Source organism: Sciurus vulgaris (genome assembly GCF_902686455.1).
Source record: "Sciurus vulgaris genome assembly, chromosome: 2".
NCBI classification, from domain to species: domain Eukaryota; kingdom Metazoa; phylum Chordata; class Mammalia; order Rodentia; family Sciuridae; genus Sciurus; species Sciurus vulgaris.
The window spans coordinates 132,631,050-132,654,701 of NC_136462.1; the positions used below are offsets into that span (position 1 = coordinate 132,631,050).

The 23,652-nt window shown below is 37.8% G+C and overlaps 2 protein-coding genes across 2 annotated transcripts in view; one reads left to right on the forward strand and one right to left on the reverse strand.

Annotated features, from left to right (window-relative positions):
* The window catches only part of MTMR10 (myotubularin related protein 10), a 59,772-nt gene extending 56,446 nt beyond the window's left edge, over window positions 1-3,326 (forward strand). The window contains exon 16 of the mRNA XM_079122113.1: window positions 72-3,326. Coding sequence (XP_078978239.1) covers window positions 72-668 — 597 coding nt within the window. The 3' untranslated portion in view covers window positions 669-3,326. The remainder of the gene's footprint in view (window positions 1-71) is intronic.
* An 840-nt stretch (window positions 3,327-4,166) lies between these two features.
* FAN1 (FANCD2 and FANCI associated nuclease 1) overlaps window positions 4,167-23,652 on the reverse strand; it is a 47,647-nt gene continuing 28,161 nt past the window's right edge. Inside the window, exon 13 of the mRNA XM_079121913.1 lies at window positions 4,167-4,414. Within this exon, the coding sequence (XP_078978039.1) occupies window positions 4,277-4,414 (138 nt within the window). The 3' untranslated portion in view covers window positions 4,167-4,276. The remainder of the gene's footprint in view (window positions 4,415-23,652) is intronic.

The window sequence follows — 23,652 nt, forward strand, 5'->3', positions numbered from 1 at the left end:
TTGCACCTTTTGTCTTTCTTAAAAAGGAATGCTTCAGGACAATAATGCTAAGATCTGTCTCTCTTCTCTAGAAAAACTACAGCTCCACACTAAGAGGAATGCCATCTTCCATAAAGAATGGAATCGTCAGTGACCAAGAGTTATTGCCCAGGAGAAATTCACTAATATTAAAACTAAAACCAGACCCACTTCAGCACACTGACAGCCAGAACAGTGATATGGAACAATATTTTAGAGAGTGGTTTTCCAAACCAGCTGACCTACATGGGGTTATTCTGCCACATCTTTCTGGAACACACATAAAACTGTGGAAACTGTGCTACTTCCGCTGGATTCCCGAGGCTCAGATCAATCTGGGGGGCTCCATCACCGCCTTTCACAAGCTCTCTCTTCTGGCTGATGAAGTAGATGTGCTCAGTAGGATGCTGCGGCAGCAGCGGAGCGGCCCCTTGGAAGCCTGCTATGCAGAGCTGGACCACAGCAGGATGTATTTCAGAGCCAGTGGCCCTCATGACACCTCTGGGACACCAGAGTTTCTCTCCTCTTCCTTTCCATTTTCTCCTGCAGGAAATCTGTGCAGACGAAGTATTTTGGGAACGCCATTAAGCAAATTTTTAAGTGGGGCCAAAATATGGTTATCTACTGAGACACTTGCAAATGAAGACTAAAAATGTAGTATTTTCTGAACATTTTGAGGGAAGCTCTATAAAATTTCCCTCTGAATCAAAATTATTAACCTAGGCATTTAAAACTGATAATTTTATATGTAAGAATAATAGATGAAATTTGCACTAATATTTAAAAATATGTTGAATCATTCTCCCTTCACAGTTGCTTTAAGAGATATGTAATTTTTGTTTTTTATGTTCTCCTTCTATTGTTATAGTTCTCGCTCATTTTAGGTGATGTGCAGACAACATTCTCCATTCTTATAACTGTGATGAAACTAATCAGGTTTTCTCTACTATATTTATTTTGTTTGCATTCATTCTTCATACCCCCTACTAAAGTTTACCGGATACTTGATCAGATTAGCAACCTAAAGAAGCAGACATCAGGAAATTAAGAAATTAGTATTTAGTATATTTCCAGGAACACAGTAAAACCCCCAAGACTTCAGTAGGTATTCTTGTATTTTTTTCTGGTCACTTTCTGTTTCTCTAATTGAGTTCAATTCATTCATTGTTTTGAGGCCAAATTTATTATTTTCGACCACCTGGTTTGGGTCCTTAGATCACAGTGTTTTGAAATCAAGTTTGCTTTTAACTCCACAGGACTAACTTTAAAATGATGTGCACTGTAACTTTCAAGTATTCTCTATAGATAATAAAACAGAAGTGCCTTTGACATTAAGATATTACAGAGGAAATTCTAATTTCACTTTTTAAAATTAGGGGGTTAAAATATCACACTGCATATTGAAAATAGAGTTTTCATACTAAGCTTCATAACAGTAGCCAGGAGTTCCCAAAGCCACATTTCTGACCCTTTGAGTATCACCAAGGACACAGCAGCCCGTGGAGTGCTGATCCTGAGAAGTTCCTCAGGCCTCCCAGCCTTAGCTCTGGCGGGTGGGCCCTAGACAGGAGAGTGCTATCTGCATAGACCACAAGGCCTGCTTGGAGGCATCCCTGGCTTCCCTGTCAGCATTCCCAGCCTGGTAAAGTGTTGCTGGCAGGCACCCCACAGAAGTAACTCGTGAGGTGGCAATTGAGGGCACCTGCACAGAAGTTCTCTTGAAGTCCTTAATGCTTAGGAATAAAGAACAGGACAAATGAAAGTGGACTTCTCTCAAAATACTGCTATTCTAATAAATAAAGAACTCCCTCACATCTTTCCTGACTTTTGACAGCAATATTAACAGGAGACCAGTGTTTAAAAAGGTGTATTCCTGGTCTGAAATTCCCTTGTTTTCAAACTACGTCAGGAACCTAGTCAGCTTTGCAAGGTCAAAGCTTAAGCTCCTTATAGTGGTGGCATTGGTAGTGGCATTTTGTGCCATTCCCCCCACATATAATCAACGTACCCCCATCTGTTTAAAGGATACACGTATTCAAATCTGACTGTTAAAGTTTCTTAAACTGCCATCTTAAGAGTTTGAAAATTTCTAAAGTGTCTAGTTAACTTATTTCCTTTCCTAAAACAAGTGTTTTCAGAATAGTTTTACCTGTTTGTGTACTAAATAGTTATTTCTACTTTAATTGTTTGCCTTTTAAAAATTGCTTGATAATGTTTCTGAATTTAACAGAAGTTCTTTAAAATGTTTTAGGAAATTCATCATTTTGTGGATAAACCCAATGTTTTCAAAGCCAAATTGCTGCCTAGAAAAGAAGGGCTATTTTTAGTATGTACAAATAGCATTATTGTCATTAGAGATTTTATAATCCTTGATTAGAAACCAGCCCCAACCCCCTTAAAACACCACAGTGTTTTCTGCCATTGAAATTTTAACAATTCCCACTTCTTTACTAAGCTGCTTTTTTATTATTACAGATTGTTCTAAATTTATTTTTCAATTGATCATCTATTTCTGTATCATTTTCTTTCCTCACACATTTATTTCAACTCCTCTAGATTTTTTGTGTGTGTGTGTGAATTTATGTGTTTAAAAGATTAGGTACTATTAATACTGTTTTAAAATAGAAAATGCATATTTTTGTATGATAATCAAATGTAGTAAAATATGGGGTTTTGTTTTATTTTTACTGAATAGTTGTTATTATCATGATTATTGTGCCACAGTTCATTGTGCATAATATGAAAAACAACTATTAACAGCCTTAAGTCTGGGTCATTATAAAGCTGCTTGGCATCTCTGCGAACAAAAAAAGACACTGTGGTGACAGAAGTGGTAAATATGGCTGCATGCAGTCTACCAAAGAGCTCAACAACCCTAGACCCCATGGCCCTGTGGAGCCTGTGCTGATGGAATCACGGCAAAGGCCAGATGGCGCTGGACTTCCTGGTGTCACACTTCAAGATGTACAGTGTCCTACTATTGTTTTATGATGGGAACCAATCTTAAAACCAAAATGGTCTAACTAACTTTATTTAAGGAAAGGATATTAATTTGTACTAACAGGGTGAAAACTGATTCACACATCCTTCAACAAAATCTGCTTGCTGCAGCAGTAACTTCAAGTAGTTAAAACTTGACTTAGAAAACAAGAACCTTTGTGCCTAAAACTGATGACTTGAGCTGAAGTAGGATGAGCAGAAAGATCTTGTTCAACAGAATGAATGTGAAGGAAATTTTGATGCTGAATAAAATTTCCATGAAATTATTTGTTGTACTTATCAACATTAAATCTGCAAGAACACAGTGACTGAAGATCTCTAAACACCTCTCTTACCTGTACCTGCATCATCCACGCAGGATTTTGCTTGCCCTCTAAAATGGGTTTGTGATCAGTAACAATTTTAACATCAGGTCAGAAATGGCTATAGTTAGGCCATGTGGGTATTAATAGACTATGTCTAACTGGTCCTTCCATTTAATACATACAAAAATTGGGAGTTAAATTTCCCCCAGAAGGTCCCAGTCTGTGGGAGACCAGGAGTCTAGTCCGAGTCCTGGGCCTAATGTTTGTTTAAATCACCTTCCTACCATGCCCGAGACCCAATAATGGTGATGAGCAGTCCTATTTTGACAAAACTGCCACTAACTTGGCTAGTAGGGATGTTTCTAAACAGAACCAGCCTTGACAAAGACTGCTCATGCCATTGGTGATACTGCCCCAACTGGTAAGAGTTAAGCATCTACAGATGCCATAAGAAGTTAAGAACTTCATGAGAACTGTTTACTTCCTAAGGCAATCAGAATCTCTACTGTTGTTTCTGCCTTTCACAGGTCATCACAAAACAAGAATATTTAATATCTAAATGTGTAATAATATAGAAAAACTTGAATTCAAGAATCTTTGTTTCCAAAATACTTATTAGAAACATTGTTTATGCTACTTTTATAAAAGACCTAAAACTGAAAGCTGTGAATCATGTTTGCATTTTTGTTTTTGTTTTTATTTTTCTTACATATAATTTAATGGCATAGATGTATCCAGCTTCTAAAATGGCCACCAGGGTTTTGACCTTTACCCACTGTGGAATCAATTCATGTATTCAAGCAGACACCAAGTTCTCTGAGAAACAGACACTATACAATGATGAATACTTCAGGTTTATAATTGACAACAAAATCAAAATTAAATACAATGTAATACTGCTTTATGCTTTTGAAAATCTTAATGTGTGACTAAATATTCCCAATTTGATGGCTTTAGCTGAGGCCTTTGCTCTTAGCTCCAACTGCAACCACATGACAGACTTCTACTTCAGCCCCCAACTTCTGCAGTTCATCCAACCAGATCATTTGCTTTTGTGAAAGTCGATCATTGGGGCCTTTAACTTCTACCAGCTGGAAGATAAATTTTTAAAAATTAGTATTTTACTGAAAGGGAACAGTTAACAGATATTAGCTACAGTCATTTTCAATGGCAACTTTTTTTTTTTAACAGGCATTGCATATATTTATTAGGTACAAAATGGTGTTGTGATGTGTATATATATATATACACATATACATATACACATTATGGAATACATCAAGTTATTACCATACACATTCATGTCATACTTCTTTTTAGGTGAGAACAGTTAAAATATTTTAGCATTTTCCAAGAGTGCAATGCATCATTACTAACAATAGTTTCCAAGTTGTGTAATATGTGACCTATAGTTTTTTTTTTTTTTTTTTTTTTTTTTTTTTAGTTTTCATCTTTTTTTTTTATTCTAAACAAATGGGATACATGTTGTTTCTCTGATTGTACATGGCGTAAAGGCATACCATTTGTGTAATCGTAAATTTACATAGAGTAATGTTGTTTGATTCATTCTGTTATTTTTTCCCTTCCCCCCACCACTCCCACCCCTCTTTACCCTCTATACAGTACTTCCTTCCTCCATACTTGCCCCCTCCCTAACCCTAACTCTAACCCTAACACTAACCCTTCCCTCCCCCCCATTATGTGTCATCCTCAACTTATTAGCAATATCATTCGTCCTTTGGCTTTTAGAGATTGGCTTATCTCACTTAGCATGATATTCTCCAATTTCATCCATTTGCCTGCAAATGCCATAATTTTATTCTTTATGGCTGAGTAATATTCCATTGTATATATATACCACAGTTTCTTTATCCACTCATCAATTGAAGGGCATCTATTCAAGGTTGGTTCCACAGTCTGGCTATTGTGAATTGAGCAGCTATGAACATTGATGTGGCTGTGTCTCTGTAGTATGCTGATTTTAAGTCCTTTGGGTATAGGCCAAGGAGTGGGATAGCTGGGTCAAATGGAGGGTCCATTCCTAGTTTTCTAAGGAATCTCCACACTGCTTTCCAGAGTGGCTGTACTAATTTGCAGCCCCACCAGCAATGTATGAGTGTACCTTTCTCCCCTCATCCTCGCCAACACCTGTTGTTGCTCGTATTCTTGATAATCGCCATTCTAATTGGGGTGAGATGGAATCTTAGGGTGGTTTTGATTTGCATTTCTCTTATTACTAGAGATGTTGAACATTTTTCCATATGTTTGTTGATTGCTTGTAGATCTTCTTCTGTGAAGTGTCTATTCATTTCCTTAGCCCATTTGTTGACTGGATTATTTGAATTCTTGGAGTAGAGTTTTTTGAGTTCTTTATAGATTCTGGAGATTAGTGCTCTATCTGAAGTATGATTGGCAAAGATATTCTCCCATTCTGTAGGCTCTTTCTTCGCATTGCTGATAGTTTCCTTTGCTGAGAGAAAGCTTTTTAGTTTGAATCTATCCCAGTGGTTGATTCTAGCTTTTATTTCTTGTGCTATGGTAGTCCTGTTAAGGAAGTCTGATCCTAGACCAACAAGGTGAAGATTTGGACCTACTTTTTCTTCTATAATCTGCAGGGTCTCTGGTCTGATTCCGAGGTCCTTAATCCATTTTGAGTTTAGTTTCGTGCATGGTGAGAGATATGGGTTTAGTTTCATTCTCTTGCATATGAATTTCCAATTCTCCCAGCACCATTTGTTGAAGAGGCTATCTTTTCTCCATTGCATATTTTTGGCCCCTTTGTCTAGTATGAGAAAATTGTATTTATTTGGGTTTGTGTCCGTGTCCTCTATTCTGTACCATTGATCTACCTTTCTATTTTGGTACCAATACCATGCCGTTTTTGTTACTATTGCTTTGTAGTAGAGTTGAAGATCTGGTATTGCAATACCCCCTGTTTCACTCTTCCTGCTAAGGATTGCTTTAGCTATTCTGGGTTTCTTATTCTTCCAGATGAATTTCATAATTGCTTGCTCTATTTCTGTAAGGTACATCATTGGGATTTTAATTGGAATTGCATTGAATTTGTATAGCACTTTAGGTAGTATGGCCATTTTGACAATATTAATTCTTCCTATCCAAGAACATGGAAGGTCTTTCCATCTTCTAAGGTTTTCTTTAATTTCTTTCTTTAGTGTTCTGTAGTTCTCATTGTAGAGGTCTTTCACCTCTTTTGTGAGATTGATTCCCAAGTATTTTTTTTTTTTTTAGGCTATTGTGAATGGGGTAGTTTTCCTAATTTCTCTTTCTGAAGATTCATCACTTATGTATAAAAATGTGTTGGATTTATGGGCATTGATCTTGTAACCTGCTACTTTACTGAATTCACGTATGAGTTCTAAGAGTTTTCTGGTGGAATTTCCAGGTTCCTCTAAATATATAATCATGTCATCAGCGAACAGGGATAGTTTGAGTTCTTCTTTTCCAATTCGTATCCCTTTAATTTCTTTTGTTTGTCTAATTGCTCTGGCCAGAGTCTCAAGAACGATGTTGAATAGAAGTGGTGAAAGAGGGCATCCCTGCTTTGTTCCAGTTTTGAGGGGGAATGCTTTCAGTTTTTCACCATTTAGAATGATATTAGCCATGGGCTTAGCACAAATGACCTTTACAATGTTAAGGAATGTTCCCACTATCCCTATTTTTTCTAGTGTTTTAAGCATGAAGGGATGCTGTATTTCATCAAATGCTTTTTCTGCATCTATTGAAATAATCATGTGATTCTTGACTTTAAGTCTATTAATATGGTGAATTACGTTTATTGATTCCCTGATGTTGAACCAACCTTGCATCCCTGGGATGAAACCCACTTGATCATGGTGCACTATCTTTTTAATATGTTTTTGTATGCGATTTGCTAAAATTTTGTTGAGAATTTTTGCGTCGATGTTCATTAAGGATATTGGTCTGAAATTTTCTTTCCTCGATGAGTCTCTGTCTGGTTTAGGTATCAGTGTGATATTGGCTTCATAGAATGAGTTTGGGAGGGTTCCCTCCTCTTCTATTTTATGGAATACTTTGAGAAGTACTGGAATGAGCCCTTCTTTAAAGGTTTTGTAGAACTCGGCTGAGAACCCATCTGGTCCCAGACTTTTCTTTGTTGGTAGGCTTTTGATGACTTCTTCTATTTCAGTACTTGAAATTGGTCTATTTAAATTGTTTATGTCCTCCTCGTTCAGTTTAGGCAGTTCATATGTCTCTAGAAACCTGTTGATGTCTTCAAAATTTTCTATTTTGTTGGAGTATAGATTTTCAAAATAGCTTCTAATTATGTTTTGTATTTCAATCCTGTCTGTTGTGATATTTCCTTGTTCATTCCGAATTTTAGTGATTTGGGTTTTCTCTCGTCTTTGTTAGTGTGGCTAAAGGTTTATCAATTTTGTTTATTTTTTCGAAGAACCAACTATTTATTTTGTCAATTTTTTGTATTGTCTCTTTTGTTTCAATTTCATTGATTTCAGCTCTGAGTTTAACTATTTCCTGTTTTCTACTACTTTTGGTGCTGTTCTGTTCTTTTTCTAGGGCTTTGAGCTGTAGTGTTAGGTCGTTTATTTGCTGAGTTTTACTTCTTTTATTAAATGCGCTCCATGAAATAAATTTCCCTCTAAGTACTGCTTTCATAGTGTCCCAGAGATTTTGATATGATGTTTCTTTGTTCTCATTTACCTCTAAGAATTTTTTAATTTCCTTCCTAATATCTTCTGTTATCCATTCATCATATAATAGCATATTGTTTAATCTCCAGATGTTGGAATAGTTTCTGTGTTTTACTCTTTCATTTATTTCTAACTTCAATCCATTATGATCTGATAGAATACATGGTAGTGTCTCTATCTTCTTGTATTTGCTAACATTAGCTTTGTGGCATAATATATGGTCTATTTTAGAGAAGGTTCCATGTGCTGCTGAGAAGAAAGTGTATTCGCTCTTGGTTGGATGGTATATTCTATAAATGTCCGTTAAATCTAAATTATTGATTGTGTTATTGAGATCTATGGTTTCTTTGTTCAATTTTTGTCTGGAAGATCTGTCCAGTGGTGAGAAGGCGTGTTAAAATCACCTTGTATTATTGTATTATGGTCTATTTGGTTTCTGAAATTGAGAAGGATTTGTTTGACATACATGGATGAGCCACTGTTTGGGACATAGATGTTTATGATTGTTATATCTTGCTGATTTATGCTTCCCTTAAGCAGTATGAAATGACCTTCTTTATCCCTTCTGACTAACTTTGGCTTGAAGTCCACATTATCAGAAATGAGGATGGATACTCCAGCTTTTTTGCTGAGTCCATGTGCATGGTATGTTTTCCCCATCCTTTCACCTTTAGTCTTTCACCTTTAGTCTATGGGTATCTTTTTCTATGAGGTGAGTCTCTTGCAGGCAACATATTGTTGGATCTTTCTTTTTAATCCAATCTGCCAGTCTATGTCTTTTGATTGATGAATTCAGGCCATTAACATTCAGGGTTATTACTGAGATATGATTTGGTTTCCCGGTCATTTGGTTCATTTTTTAAATTTTATTTATTTATTTGTTTGACACAACTTGTTTCCTCCTATATTTGACAATTACTTTAGGATAATTCCTCCCTTTGCTGATTTGCTTCTTTGTTTTTCATCTCTCCCTCATGGAATATTTTGCTGAGAATGTTCTGTAATGCTGGCTTTCTTTTTGTAAATTCTTTTAGCTTTTGTCTATCATGGAAGGATTTTATTTCATCGTCAAATTTGAAGGTAAGTTTTGCAGGGTATAAGATTCTTGGTTGGCATCCATTTTCTTTCAGGGCTTGAAAAATGTTGTTCCAGGCCCTTCTAGCTTTTAGGGTCTGGATTGAAAAATCTGCTGATATCTGTATTGGTTTCCCCCTGAATGTAATTTGGTTCTTTTCTCTCACAGCCTTTAAAATTCTGTCTTTATTTTGAATGTTAGGTATTTTCATTATAATGTGCCTTGGTGTGGGTCTGTTGTAATTTTGTGTATTTGGATTCCTATAAGCCTCTTGAACTTGATTTTCCATTTCATTCTTCAGATTTGGGAAATTTTCTGATATTATTTCATTGAATAAATTGTTCATTCCTTTGGCTTGTTTCTCTAGGCCTTTCTCAATCCCAATAATTCTTAAATTTGGCCTTTTCATGATATCCCATAGTTCTTGTAGATTCTATTCATGATTTCTTACCATCTTCTCTGTTTGTTCAACTTTGTTTTCAAGGTTAAATATTTTGTTTTCAATGTCTGAGGTTCTGTCTTCCAGGTGTTCTATCCTACAGGATATGCTTTCTATGGAGTTCTTAATTTGGTTTATTGTTTCCTTCATGTCAAGGATTTCTGTTTGTTTTTTTTTCAATATCTCTAACTCTTTATTGAAATGATCTTTTGCTTCCTGGATTTGCTCTTTTAATTGTCGATTGGTGCGATCATTCAATGCTTGCATTTGCTCTTTCATCTCATCATTCAGTGCATGCATTTGCTCTTTCATCTCATCGTTTGCTTCTCTGATCATTTTAATTATGTACATTCTGAACTCCTTTTCTGTCATTTCTTCTGCCATGCTGTCATTGGCTTTTATTGATGTAACATCTAGATTTGTTTGCAGCATTTTCTTTCCTTGTTTTCTCATATTGTTCAGGTATCAGTGGACACTGAGATATTGCAGATTTCCTCTATTGACTTACAATGTCCCTGAAGATTTCTATATATATCCCCCCTTAGCCTTCAGTAGGCTAAAGTCTTGGAGGAAGTTGATAATGCTGTGCCCCACAAGGAAGCTGCCTCTCTAGGAGTGGTGTCCTTCAGGTGGGGTATAATCCCTGCTAGTGGGCAGAGGTGCCTCCACTTGTTGACCAATGGTCATCCAAAGGGGACCTAGGCTGCGGGCTGAGGCAAGGCCTGTTTGGGCCTGAATCTCTGGTTTTACCGTCCTTGTGGGGAAACCTCACCCGGCAGGGAAGACTCACCCGGTGGGGAGGTCTCGCTTGTCAGTTCCCTCCTAGAGGTTCCCCTCAATTTACAGCTACCACCTGGTCTGGGTTGCCTTCCTCTGCAAAGTTCCCAGGGGCCCGGCCCTACCTCTAGGGCCTGGGAGCCTCAACCTTCGCAGATGAATCTCCTTAGGCTGCCCCTCCTCAGAGAATCTGCCCGCAGGCCTGGAACCTTCGCTCCGCCCCTAAGCCTGTCTCTGTGCGGCTCTTCCACCAAGAAGCCTCCTAGATCCTGGGACCCTGCTCTGCACCTAATCGCCTGGCTATGCGGCCCCTCCTCTGAGCAGCCACCTGGGGCCCCGTACAATCGCTCTGAGTCCCAGAGACCCGCCACACGCCTCTTCCTCCAGACAGCCGCCCAGTATTCCGGTGCGGTCACTAGGAGTCCAAGAAACTCACTGCGTGCCTCCACCTCCCACCAACCACCCGTAGCCCTGGGCAATCAATCACTCCGAGTCGAAGTGACCCTCCCCGTTCCTCCTCCTTCTCCAGGTAACCCCCCGGGTGTTCAGGAGCGGTCGCTCTGAGTGGCTCTGAATCCACATGACCCGCTGCACGCGTCCTCTGGGTAGCCGCCCGGAGCTCTGGTGCGGCCACTCAAGACCAAGCGACCCACCACGCTTCTCCTCCAGGCAGCCCCCCTGTGTTCAGGAGCTGTCACTTTAAGTCCAAACAACTCACCACTCGCCTTCTCCTCTGAGCAGCCGCTTGGAGCGCTAATGCAGTCACTGCGAGTCCCAACGACCCGCCGCGCTCCTCCTCCTCCTCCTACTCCTACTCCTCCGGGCAGGCCCCGGTGTTCAGAAGTGGTCTGAGTCCAAACAGCTCACCACGCAGCCCCTCCTCTGGCAACCGCCTGTAGCTCTGGTATAGTCACTCCGAATCCAAGTGGCCGCGCTCCTCTTCCTCCTCCTCGTCCTCAGGGCAGGCCCCGGTGTTCAGAAGCAGTCATTCTGAGTCCAAACAGCTCGCTGTGGAGCTTCTCCTCTGGCAATCGCCTGTAGCTCTGGTGCAGTCAATCCAAATCCAAGCGGCCACGTTCCTCCTCCTCCTCCTCAGGGCAGGCCCCGGTGTTCTGAGTCCACACAGCTCTCCTCGCCACTTCTCCCCTGGGCAGCCGCCGGAGCCCCAGTGGTTGCTCCGAGTCCCAGCGCTGTGCCGAGCGGCCTCCTTTACGGGGCTCCCAGTTGTCCGAGTCACTGCTCCAGCGGGGGGAGGGGTGTCTCGCCGGCAGCTCTACTTCACAAAGTTTCCTGCGTTCCAGGACCACCGTCCCATCCGGGACGCCTTCCCAACGGGTGAGAGTCACCCGGCTGCTTTGAGTTGGTCCCAAGTGTCTCATATCTCCTCTTTTGAATCCTGAGTCCTGGAGCAACATGAAATGCAGCCACCCTCTAGGCCGCCATCTTGAAACCTCCAATGGCAACTATTTATAAATGGCTTACTCTATTATACCACTCTATGTATACAAGCAATATATATGTAGAAAAATTGAGAAATTTATCTATTCTGTAGAAACTAAGCAGTTCTTCCCAAGAGAATTTGTAAATTGATTCTTAGTTTAAAGCTACTGAAAATTTATTTTAAAGCATGATTAGATTGTTACTTCCCTGCTTAAAACCATCCAATTACTTGTTATATTTACAGCTGAATCTAAATTTCTTATCCCAACCTACAAAACTAGGATCTGGCCTCTGCCATTCATTTCAAAGGCCTCCTTTCAGATTAACCTCTACCCTTTCTAAGGGCCCTCATACTGTTCCTCTTTTAGGACATTCCTCCCTGTTCTTCACATGCCTGATTTCTTGTCTTTCAAGGTCTTCAAGATGGCTTAAACTCATCTCACAGGTCCACCATATCTCTAAGGAGATATATAGAGCTTCATGCACTTATTTATTTCATGGCAGTTTATCACAAAATAAATAGTTTTATTACAGGTCAGTTCCATAAAGGCAGGAACTGTGTCAGTTCTGTTCCTTGCACATTGCTGAACTAGAAGACAGAAATAAAAACAATCCCAGGTGAAGTATAGAAAAAAACTTTTAAAAACCATATTCTGCAGCCTAATGGACATTTAAAGTCCCTGTAGGAAAGGGGAAAAAATATTCTTTTTCTGAATAATGGCCAAAATTTTTCCAGATACAATGAAAACTAGAAACACAAAGAAAGAAACTCAATGAATCCCCAAGCACAGAAACATCAAGAATACTACATTAAGATAAAATAATTAAAAGTATATAATCATCAATTATCTGAAAAACAATCAGAATTTTTAAAATGCTAGTTAGAAGAATGAACCAATATTTTTAAAGTATTAAAAGAATTGTCAACATAGAATCTGTACACAGAGAAAATATCTTTCAAAAATAAAGGCTAAGTAAAGATTTTTAAAAGTTTTATAAAACCTAAAAAAATATGATTAGCAGACCTCTGCTTCAACAAATGCTAAAGGAAATTCTTCAACTAGGAGAATAATACTAAAGGGAAATCTGGATCTGTACAAAGGAATAACAAGCGTTAGAATTGGTGTCCACATGTGTAAATAGACTCACTAAGTATTTAACTGAGCTGCAGAAAGCAAAAATAATGTGTTGTAGAATTTATAACATGTAGAAAAAGCATGAAAACACAAATGCTAGGAGGGAGATAGAAGAATAGTCTGTTGCACAGTTATTTATACCATACATGAAATGGTATAATATCACTTGAGGGTAGATAGTAACTTTTAAGATTAATACAACCATGTAAGAAACAACAGAGTTGTGTCCAGTAAGTTAAGGTAAAAAAAATGCAATCTTTAAAAGAAACAAAAAAGCAGAAAAAGAAGAAAAGGGGGAACACAAGAGAACTAAGACAAAGAGAAAACAAGTAGTAAGATTCAAAACCAAGGACATTAAATTTAAATATCCGAAACATCACAATTCAAAGGCAAAACTTAAGCTGGATTAAAAAGTCTAAAAGGTAAGACTCAATTATATGCTGCCTATAAGAAACTCATAGAAATATAAAGATAAAATAGGTTAAAAGTAAAAAAATGGAAAAAGATGTATCATGTTAACACTAATCAAAAGAATGCTGACAAATTTGATTTCTGATCAAAAAAAAATTACCAGTAATAAAGGAGGGACATTTCCTAATGATAAGAGGATTGATTTGTTAAAAGGACCTAACAATCCTAAAAGTTTATGCATCTAATCCCAGTTTCAAAATGCATGAAGCAAATATTGATAGAATAATATCAATTATATTATCGATAACTATAATTATTATTAAGTGCAAGAAGAAATATACAAATTTACAGTTATAGTCAGAAATGTCAATGTTCTCTCAAAAGTTTAAAGCAAGTTAATAAGGAACAGTAAGGACACAGAAAACTCAAACAACAGTATAAATCAATCTGACCTAACTGATATTTTAAAATACTGTTCCTCTTTTCCAACAAAAGTCAAATACATTTAAGTTTGCAAACAGAATATTCACCAACGCAAATCATATAAATGAGTCATATAAAAAGTCTAAGTCTCTTAGCCAGGCGAGGTGGCACACACCTGTAATCCCAACAGCTCAGGAGGCCAAGGCAGGAGGAATGAGAGTTCAAAGTCAGCCTCAGCAATAGCAAAGTGCTAAGCAACTCAGTGAGACCCTGTCTCTAAATAAAATACAAAAAAAAAAAAAAAAAAAAAAAAAAAAACAGCTGGGAATGTGACTCAGTGGTTGGAGTGCCCCTGAGTTCAATCTCTGGTACTGAAAAAAAAAAAGTCTAAGTCTCAAATTTGCTAGGCTCCAAGTCATACAAACCATGCCCTCTGGTTTTAGTAGAATTAAACTGCAAATCAACAGTTGAAAGATAACTACAGAAAATGTTTGGAAACAAAATGACTCACTTGTAATCAAATCACAGTTCAAAGAAGAAATCAAAAGGGAAAACAGAAAGTTGCGGAGTTTTGCTTTTGTTTTGGGAGTGCTAGGGAATCAAACTCAGGACCCTGAGCATGCTAAACAAGCACTCTACCACTGAGCTACACCCCTGGTCCCAATAAAGTATTTTAAACTGAATGAAAATGAAAACATATCAAATTTGTAAGATTGGGGCAATGCAGTGCTTAGAAAGAAACGTATAGCACTAAACACCTTTATGAGTAAAAGACACTCTTTTTTTAATTTGTTCCTTTTAGATATACATGACAGTAGAGTGTGTTTTCATATATTATACATACATGGAGTATAACTTCCCATTTATGTGGTTGTACATGATGTGGAGTTACACTGGTCATGTATTCATATATGAGCATAGGAAAATTATGTCTGATTCATTCTACTGTCTTTCCTATTCCTATCCCCACCCTTCCCTTCATTCCCCTTTGTCTAATCCAATGAACTTCTATTAGAAAAAGAAACTTTCAAAGTAATGATCACAGCTTCCACCCTAAGAAAATAACAATTAAATCCAAAGTAATCACAAGAAAGGAACTTATAAAGAGAAGTGCAGAAATCAATGAAACTGGAAATAAATACATTAGAGAAAAATTAATAACACCAAAAGCTGGTTGAGAAAAATTAATAAGGTTGATAAATCTCCCACAAGACAGGTCACAGAAAACAGAAAAGATACAGACTGCCAATATCAGAATAAAAGCATGATAGAAATAATGATTCTACAGGTATTTAAATGGCAAGAAGGGAGAAAGAGGAACAACTTTATGCCCCAAAATTCAATAACTTACATGAAATGGACAATCCTTTGAAAGACACAAACTCCCAAAGTTCAAACAAGATAACATGAATATTAAGATCAGAAAAATGAAAGATTGCATTCTATTTATGTATGATCTGTCAAATATATAAATGCATTCTACTATAATGTACAACAAATTAGAACAAATTAAAAAAAGAAAAAAGAGAAAGAAAACATGAATAGCCCTATGTTGATTAAAAAGAAGTTTATAGTTCTGAAGTTTCCCAAAAAGAAAACTCCAGGCCCATAAGGCTTCACTGGTGAATTCTACCAAAGATTTATGGACTAATAATAACTGTACACAAACTATTCCTGAAAACCAAGAATGTTTTTTCCATTCCATCCTATGAAGCCCAGTAATATATTACTCTGAAACCAAAACTCAACAAAGATATAAGAAAACTACAGATCAATATCTCTCTCATGAACATATATGCAAAAAACTTAACATTTTACAAAATCAAATCCAACACCATATCACAATTAAATGAGCTTTATCTAAGAAATACAAGTTAGGTATAAGATTCAACAACCAAGTGGTAGAGTATTTGCCTAGCCTGCAGGAGGCCCTGGGTTTGAGCTGTAGCACTGCAAAAACAAAACAAATAAAGATTCCAAACCAAGCCCTTCTTCTGGGCAATAAGGCAATATGAGGCCCAGTGAAATCACCTGGAAGATGAACCATCATGGCCCAGAGGAGCGCCAGAATCTCCAGAAAGACTTCAGGATACAGAATAAATCCATCTGCATTTCTGGATACCAGTGGGGAGAAATGGACTGCAATGACCTTAAAAACAGTTCTAGAATTGAGCCTGTTTTCCAAAGTCACACTCACTGGCTAGAGAAAGCTCACTTTTGATGAGAAAGCTCATAATGTGAATGAAGAAGTGGTGGACTTTGTAAAGTTGATGCTTTCAAAGTCATGATGTTGGATTCTGTTGTCTGGGTACTAGAAAAGTAGCCATGGTGGAAAAATTTGTTCGTTTTGACCAAGATTATGTGCTAAAGTCTGCCATGTTGTCCAAAGTGTAAGGGTGCAAACATTTCAACCTGCTGACATCCAAAGGTGCAGATAAGTTGAGCAATTTTTAATATCTACAAGGTAAGGGAGAAATGGAAGTCAGGGCTAAAGAAATAAAATTTGATTGTTACTCAGTACTTAGGCCTGGAGTTCTATTAAATAATAGGCAATAATCTCACTGGGGTGAATGGTTGACTGGGAAGTTCTTGAGACTCTTGGGCCCCTGGCTGCTCCTGGGCTATAATGACTTGTGGCTAAAATAATTGAACAGCTGTTAAAATCAAGCAAAGAGTAGATGGAATGCTGAATAAAACGGCCAGCCATGACTTGAGGAAGTCAACGGTTCCCTTAAGCCATGGCCACAACCTCAATAACCATCACCAATTTCTGGGTCTGAAACTTTATCTGAATGCTTTATCTTTCTTGCTTCACTTACCTCAGCCAAACATATCCAATGAAGAAAGGATTGTGCTCTATATCAGTGTCCACAGCCTGAATGTACACACCCTCACTCAAGTCTTCTTAATCAAAATTTTAGGGATGTGGGCACAAGAGTCTGTAGTTTTCTTGGAACCTCCTTGGGTGGTTCTGATACCACTGTTTGGGAGGCCTAATATAGCAGCCCAATGAGCACTGCTCTTCAGTTGACAACTTCCTGTCTCTGACTTATGCAAGTACTAATTAACTATATGTTACTGCATAAGTAAGTACTCTGTGCCTTTGTAACTTCTTTAGATGTAAGAAAAATTTTTAAACACTCAAAAACCAATGTAAATTCATAACATAAGAAAGAGAAAATCATACAATAATGTCGATTTTAAACTATTTTTAGTTATAGATGGACACAATTCCTTTATTTTATTTATTTATCTTTATGTAGTGCTGAGGATCGAACCCAGTGCCTCACATGTATGAGGCAAGTGCTCCACCATTGAGTCACAACCCAAGCCCTAATTTTTTAAAAACATTTGACAAAATCCAACTAATTCCTGATAAAAACTCTTAGAAAACTTAGATATAAAGGGAAATCCCTTAATCTGATTAAAGGTATCTATGAAATATTTGCATCTGATATAATACTCAATAATGAAAGACTTAGAGCTGTCCCCTAAAATCAGAAACAAGGGGTGCCAGTCTTCCCACTTACAGTCTACATTTTACAGGAGGCTCTGTCAGTGCAATCAGTCAGAAACAAGGAAAGAAAATATTAAGACTGGAAAGGAGGAATTAAGGCACTTTCTTAGCAGACAATATGAATGTTAATGTAGAAAATCCAATGAAATACACAATAAAGTTCCTAAAACTAATAAATGAGTGTACCAAGTTTGCAGCATACAAAATCAGCGTGCAAGAATCAACTGTATTTTTATATAGTAGCAGCAAGCAACTGGAAGTTGAATGAACGGCATCAAAAATATGAAATACTGCCCTCCGGCAGCGGGCTCCTTTCACGGCCAGCTTCTCGGAGCAGGCCGCCCAGTGGAAGCCTTTCTGCATAGAGCCAGCTCCAAGTCCCAGAGCCAGCGGTGAGCTCCGGCCCGCAGGCAGCCTCCGGGACCAGAGCAGGGCAGCCAGAGACTTCTCCGAGCAGCCTTGCTCCCTCCGTCAGCAGGCTCCTTCCACGGGGTGATCCAGGATGGCGGACTAGAGGGTGACTGCATCTCCTCTTGCTCCAGAACCCAGGATTTGAGAAGGGGAGGCACTGAGAGACTTGGACTAACATAGAGCCATAGGGCGAGTCTCCCCCACCGGGTGAAGCTCGGCCAGGGCAGCAGGTCCAAACAGGGGCGGCTTCTCAGAGCAGGGCAGGGCAGCTAGAGTCTTCCCCAGGCAGCCCTGCTCCCTCTGGCGGCGGGCTCCTTCCACAGCCAGCTACTCGGAGCAGGCCGCCCAGTGAGAGCCTTTCTGCACAGAGCCAGCTCCAAGCCCTGGAACCAGTAGCGGGCTAGGGGCAGCTTTCTTTGGAAGCACTGCATTATCAAGTTCCTCCTTCAGGCTACTGAAGGCTGGGAGGTGATATACTGGAAATCTACAGGGACACTATAAGCAAATAGAGGAAATCTGCAATATCTCAGAGTCCGACTGATATCTGACCATTATGAGAAAACAAGGGAAGAAAATGTCCCAAACAAACCTAGATACTATATCAATACCCAATGACAGCACAGCAGAAGAAATGTCAGAAAGGGAGTTCAGAATGCACATAATTAAAACAATCAGGAAAGCAAACGAGGAGATGAAAGAGCAAATGCAGGCATTGAAGGAGGAAATGAAAGAGCAAATGCAGGCATTAAATGATCACACCAATCAACAGTTAAAAGACCAAATATGGGAAGCAAGAGATCATTTCAATAAAGAGTTAGAGATACTGAAAAAAAAAAAACAGAAATCCTTGAAATGAAACAATAAACCAAGTTAAAAACTCCATAGAAAGCATAACCAATAGGATAGAACACCTGGAAGACAGAACCTCAGACACTGAAGACAAAATATTTAATCTTGAAAACAAAGTTGACCAAACAGAGAAGATGGTAAGAAATCATGAACAGAATCCAAAAGAATTATGGGATATCATGAAAAGGCCAAATTTAAGAACTATCGGGACTCAGGAAGGCTTACAGAAACAAACCAAAGGAATGAACAATCTATTCAATAAAATAATATCAGAAAATTTCCCAAATCTGAAGAATGAAATGGAAAACCAAGTACAAGAGGCTTATAGGACTCCAAATATACAAAATTACAACAGACCCACACCAAGGCACATTATTATGAAAATACCTAACATACAAATAAAGACAGAATTTTAAAGGACGCGAGAGAAAAGAATCAAATTACATTCAGGGGAAAATCAATAAGAATATCAGCAGATTTTTCAATCCAGACCCTAAAAGCTAGAAGGGCCTGGAACAATATTTACCAAGCCCTGAAAGAAAACGGATGCCAACCAAGAATCTTATACCCAGCAAAACTTACTTTCAGATTTGACGACGAAATAAGACCCTTCCATGATAAACAAAAGCTAAAGAAATTTACAAAAAGAAAGCTGGCATTACAGAACATTCTCAGAAAAATATTCCATAAGAAAGAGATGGAAAACAACAATGCAAAACAGCAATGGGAGGAACTAGCCTAAAGGAATAGCCAAGTAAAGGAGGAACCAAATCATGTCAAAAAACAAAAATGAGTCAAATGACTGGGAACACAAATCATATCACAATAATAACCCTGAATGTTAATGGCCTGAACTCATCAATCAAAAGACATAGACTGGCAGATTGGATTAAAAAGAAAAATCCAACAATATGCTGCCTGCAAGAGACTCATCTCATAGAAAGAGATATCCATAGACTAAAGGTGAAAGGATGGGAAAAAACATACCATGCACATGGACACAGCAAAAAAGCTGGAGTATCCATCCTAATTTCAGATAATGTGGACTTCAAGCCAAACTAGTCAGAAGGGATAAAGAAGGACATTACATACTGCTTAAGGGAAGCATAAATCAACAAGACATAACAATCAGAAATATCTGTGCCCTGAACATTGGCTCATCCATGTACGTCAAACAGATCCTTCTCAATTCCAGAAATCAAATAGACCACAACACAATAATACTAGGCGATTTTAACACACCTCTCTCACCACTGGATAGATCTACCAAACAAAAATTGAATAAAGAAACCACAGATCTCAATAACACAATCAACAATTTAGACTTAACGGACATATATAGAATATACCATCCATTAAAGAACGAATACACTTTCTTCTCAGCAGCACATGGATCCTTCTCTAAAATAGTCCATGTCTTATGCCAGAAAGCTACTGTCAGCAAATACAAGAAGACAGAGATACTACCTTGTATTCTATCAGATCATAATGGATTGAAATTAGAAATAAATGACAGAATAAAAATCAGAAACTTCTCCAATACCTGGAGATTAAATAATACACTATTATATGATGAAGGGAAAACAGAAGACATCAGGAGGGAAATAAAATAATTCTTAGAAGTAAACGAGAACAAAGACACATCATATCAAAATCTCTGGGACACCATGAAAGCAGTACTTAGAGGAAGATTTATTTCATGGGGCGCATTCAACAAAAGAAGTAGAAATCAACAAACGACTTAACAGTACAGCTCAAAGCCCTAGAAAACGAAGAGCAGACCAACACCAAAAGTAGTAGAAGACAAGAAATAGTTAAAATCAGAGCCAAAATCAACGAAACTGAAACAAAAGAAACATCAGAAAAATTAACAAAATAGTTGGTTCTTTGAAAAAATAAACAAAATTGATAAACTCTTAGCCACACTAACAAAGAGAAAGAGGGAGAGAACTCAAATTACTAAAATTCGGAATGAACAAGGAAATATCACAACAGATATGAGTAAAATACAAAACATAATTAGAACCTATTTTGAAAATCTATACTCCAACAAAACAGAAAACTTCGAAGACATCAACAAGTTTATAGAGACATATGAATTACCTAAACTGAACGAAGAGGATATATACAACTTAAATAAATCAATTTCAAGCAATGAAATAGAAGAGGTCATCAAAAGCCTACCAACAAAGTAAAGTTCGGGACCAGATGGGTTCTCAGCCAAGTCCTACAAAACCTTTAGAGAAGAGCTCATTCCAATACTCCTCAAAGTATTCCATGAAACAGAAGAGCGGGGAACCCTCCTAAACTCATTCTATGAAGCCAATATCACCCTGATACCTAAACCAGAAAGAGACATATTGAGGAAAGAATATTTCAGACCAATATCCTTAATGAACATCGACGCAAAAATTCTCAACAAAATTTTAGCAAATAGGATACAAAAATATATTAAAAAGATAGTGCACCACAATCAAGTGGGTTTTATCCCACGGATGCAAGGTTGGTTCAACATCCGGAAATCAATAAATGTCATTCATCATATCAACAGACTTAAAGTTAAGAATCACACGATTATTTCCATAGATGCAGAAAAGGAATTCAATAAAATACAGCATCCCTTCATGCTCAAAACACTAGAAAAAATTGGGATAGTGGGAACATTCCTTAACATTGTAAAGGCCATCTACGCTAAGCCCATGGGCAATATCATTCTAAATGGTGAAAAACTGAAAGTATCCCCCCTAAAAATTGGAACAAGGCAGGGATGCCCTCTTTCACCACTTCTATTCAACACTGTTCTTGAGACTCTAGCCAAAGCAATTAGACAAATCAAAGAAATTAAAGGGATACGAATTGGAAAAGAGGAACTCAAACTATCCCTATTCGCTGATGACATGATTATATATTTAGAGGAACCTGGAAATTCCACCAGAAAACTTCTAGAACTCATAAGTGAACTCAGTAAAGTAGCAGGTTACAAGATCAATGCTCATAAATCCAATGCATTTTTATACATAAGTGATGAATCTTCAGAAAGAGAAGTTAGGAAAACTACCCCATTCACAATAGCATCGAAAAAAAATAAAATACTTGGGAATCAATCTCACAAGAGGTGAAAGACCTCTACAATGAGAACTATAGAACACTAAAGAAAGAAATTAAAGAAAACCTTAGAAGATGGAAAGATCTCCCATGTTCTTGGATAGGCAGAGTTAATATTGTCAAAATGGCCATACTACCAAAAGTGCTATATAGATTCAATGCAATTCCAATTAAAATCCCAATGATGTACCTCATAGAAATAGACCAAGCAATTATGAAATTCATCTGGAAGAATAAGAAACCCAGAATAGCTAAAGCAATCCTCAGTAGAAAGAGTGAAGCAGGGGGTATCACAATACCAGACCTTCAACTCTACTACAAAGCAATAGTAACAAAAATGGCATGGTATTGGTACCAAAATAGACAGGTAGATCAATGGTACAGAATAGAGGACATGGACACAAACGCAAATAAATACAATTTTCTCATACTAGCAAAGGGGCCAAAAATATGCAATGGAGAAAAGATAGCCTCTTCAACAAATGGTGCTGGGAAAACTGGAAAACCATATGCAACAGAATGAAATTAAACCACTATCTCTCACCCTGCACAAAACTCAACTCACAATGGATCAAGGAGCTCGGAATTAGACCAGAGACCCTGCATCTTATAGAAGAAAATGTAGGTCCAAACCTTCAACTTGTTGGCTTAGGATCAGACTTCCTTAACAGAACTCCCATAGCACAAGAAATAAATGCAAGAATCAACAACTGGGATAGATTCAAACTAAAAAACTTTCTCTCAGCAAAGGAAACTATCAGTAATGTGAAGAGAGAGCCTACAGAGTGGGAGAATATCTTTGCCACTCATACTTCAGATAGAGTGCTAATTTCCAGAATCTATAAAGAACTCAAAAAACTCTATAAGAATACAAATAATTCAATCAACAAACGGGCTAAGGAACTGAACAGACACTTCACAGAAGTATAAGCAATCAACAGATATATGAAAAAATGTTCACCATCTTTAGTAATAAGAGAAATGCAAATCAAAACTACCCTAAGATTCCATCTCACCCCAATTAGAATGGCGATTATCGACAAGCAACAATAGGTGTTGGCGAGGATGTGGGGAAAAAGGTACACTCATACATTGCTGGTGGGGTTGCCACTCTGGCAAGCCGTATGGAGATTACTCAGAAAGCTTGGAATGGAACCACCATTTGACTCAGCTATCCCACTCCTTGGCCTATACCCAAAGGACTTAAAATCAGCATACTACAGAGATACAGCCACATCAATGTTCACTGCTGCTCAATTCACCATAGCCAGATTGTGGAACCAACCTAGATGTCCTTCAATTGATGAATGGATAAAGAAACTGTGGCATATATATATAATGGAATATTACTCCGCCATAAAGAATGATAAAATTATGGCATTTGCAGGCAAATGGATGAAATATACTAAGTGTGATAAGCCAATCTCAAAAAACCAAAGGATGAATGATCTCGCTGATAAGCGGATGATGACATATAATGGGGGGGTGGGAGGGGTTAGCATTAGGGTTAGGGTTAGGGTTAGGTTTAGGGTTAGGGTTAAGGAGGGGGGTAAGAATGGAGTAAGGAAGGACTGTATAGAGGGAAAAGAGGGGTGGGAGGGGTGGGGGGAAAGGAAAAAAAATAACAGAATGAATCAAACAACATTACCCTGTGTAAATTTGTGATTACACAAATGGTATGCCTTGGCTCCATGTACAAACAGAGCAACAACATGTATCCCATTTGTTTACAATTAAAAAAAAAAAAAAAGAAAAAAAATATGAAATACTGAATGAGGATCAACCTGATAAATGAGATGCAGTCTGTAAAAATTTTTTTAAAAAGTTTAAAAAAATAGTTTTGGAGAACATTTTAAATAGTACTTTTAAAATAAAACATTTAATAAATCTACGAAATGCTACAAAAGACAAAGAACAAATTAAATGTCAAAAAAAAAAAAACTAAACACTGAAAACTAAAAACATTTCTAAGAGAAATGAAAGAAAATCTAAGTAAACATATCTGCTTCATGTGAAAAGATCAAGACTTAATACTGTTATATCAATTCTTCTCCT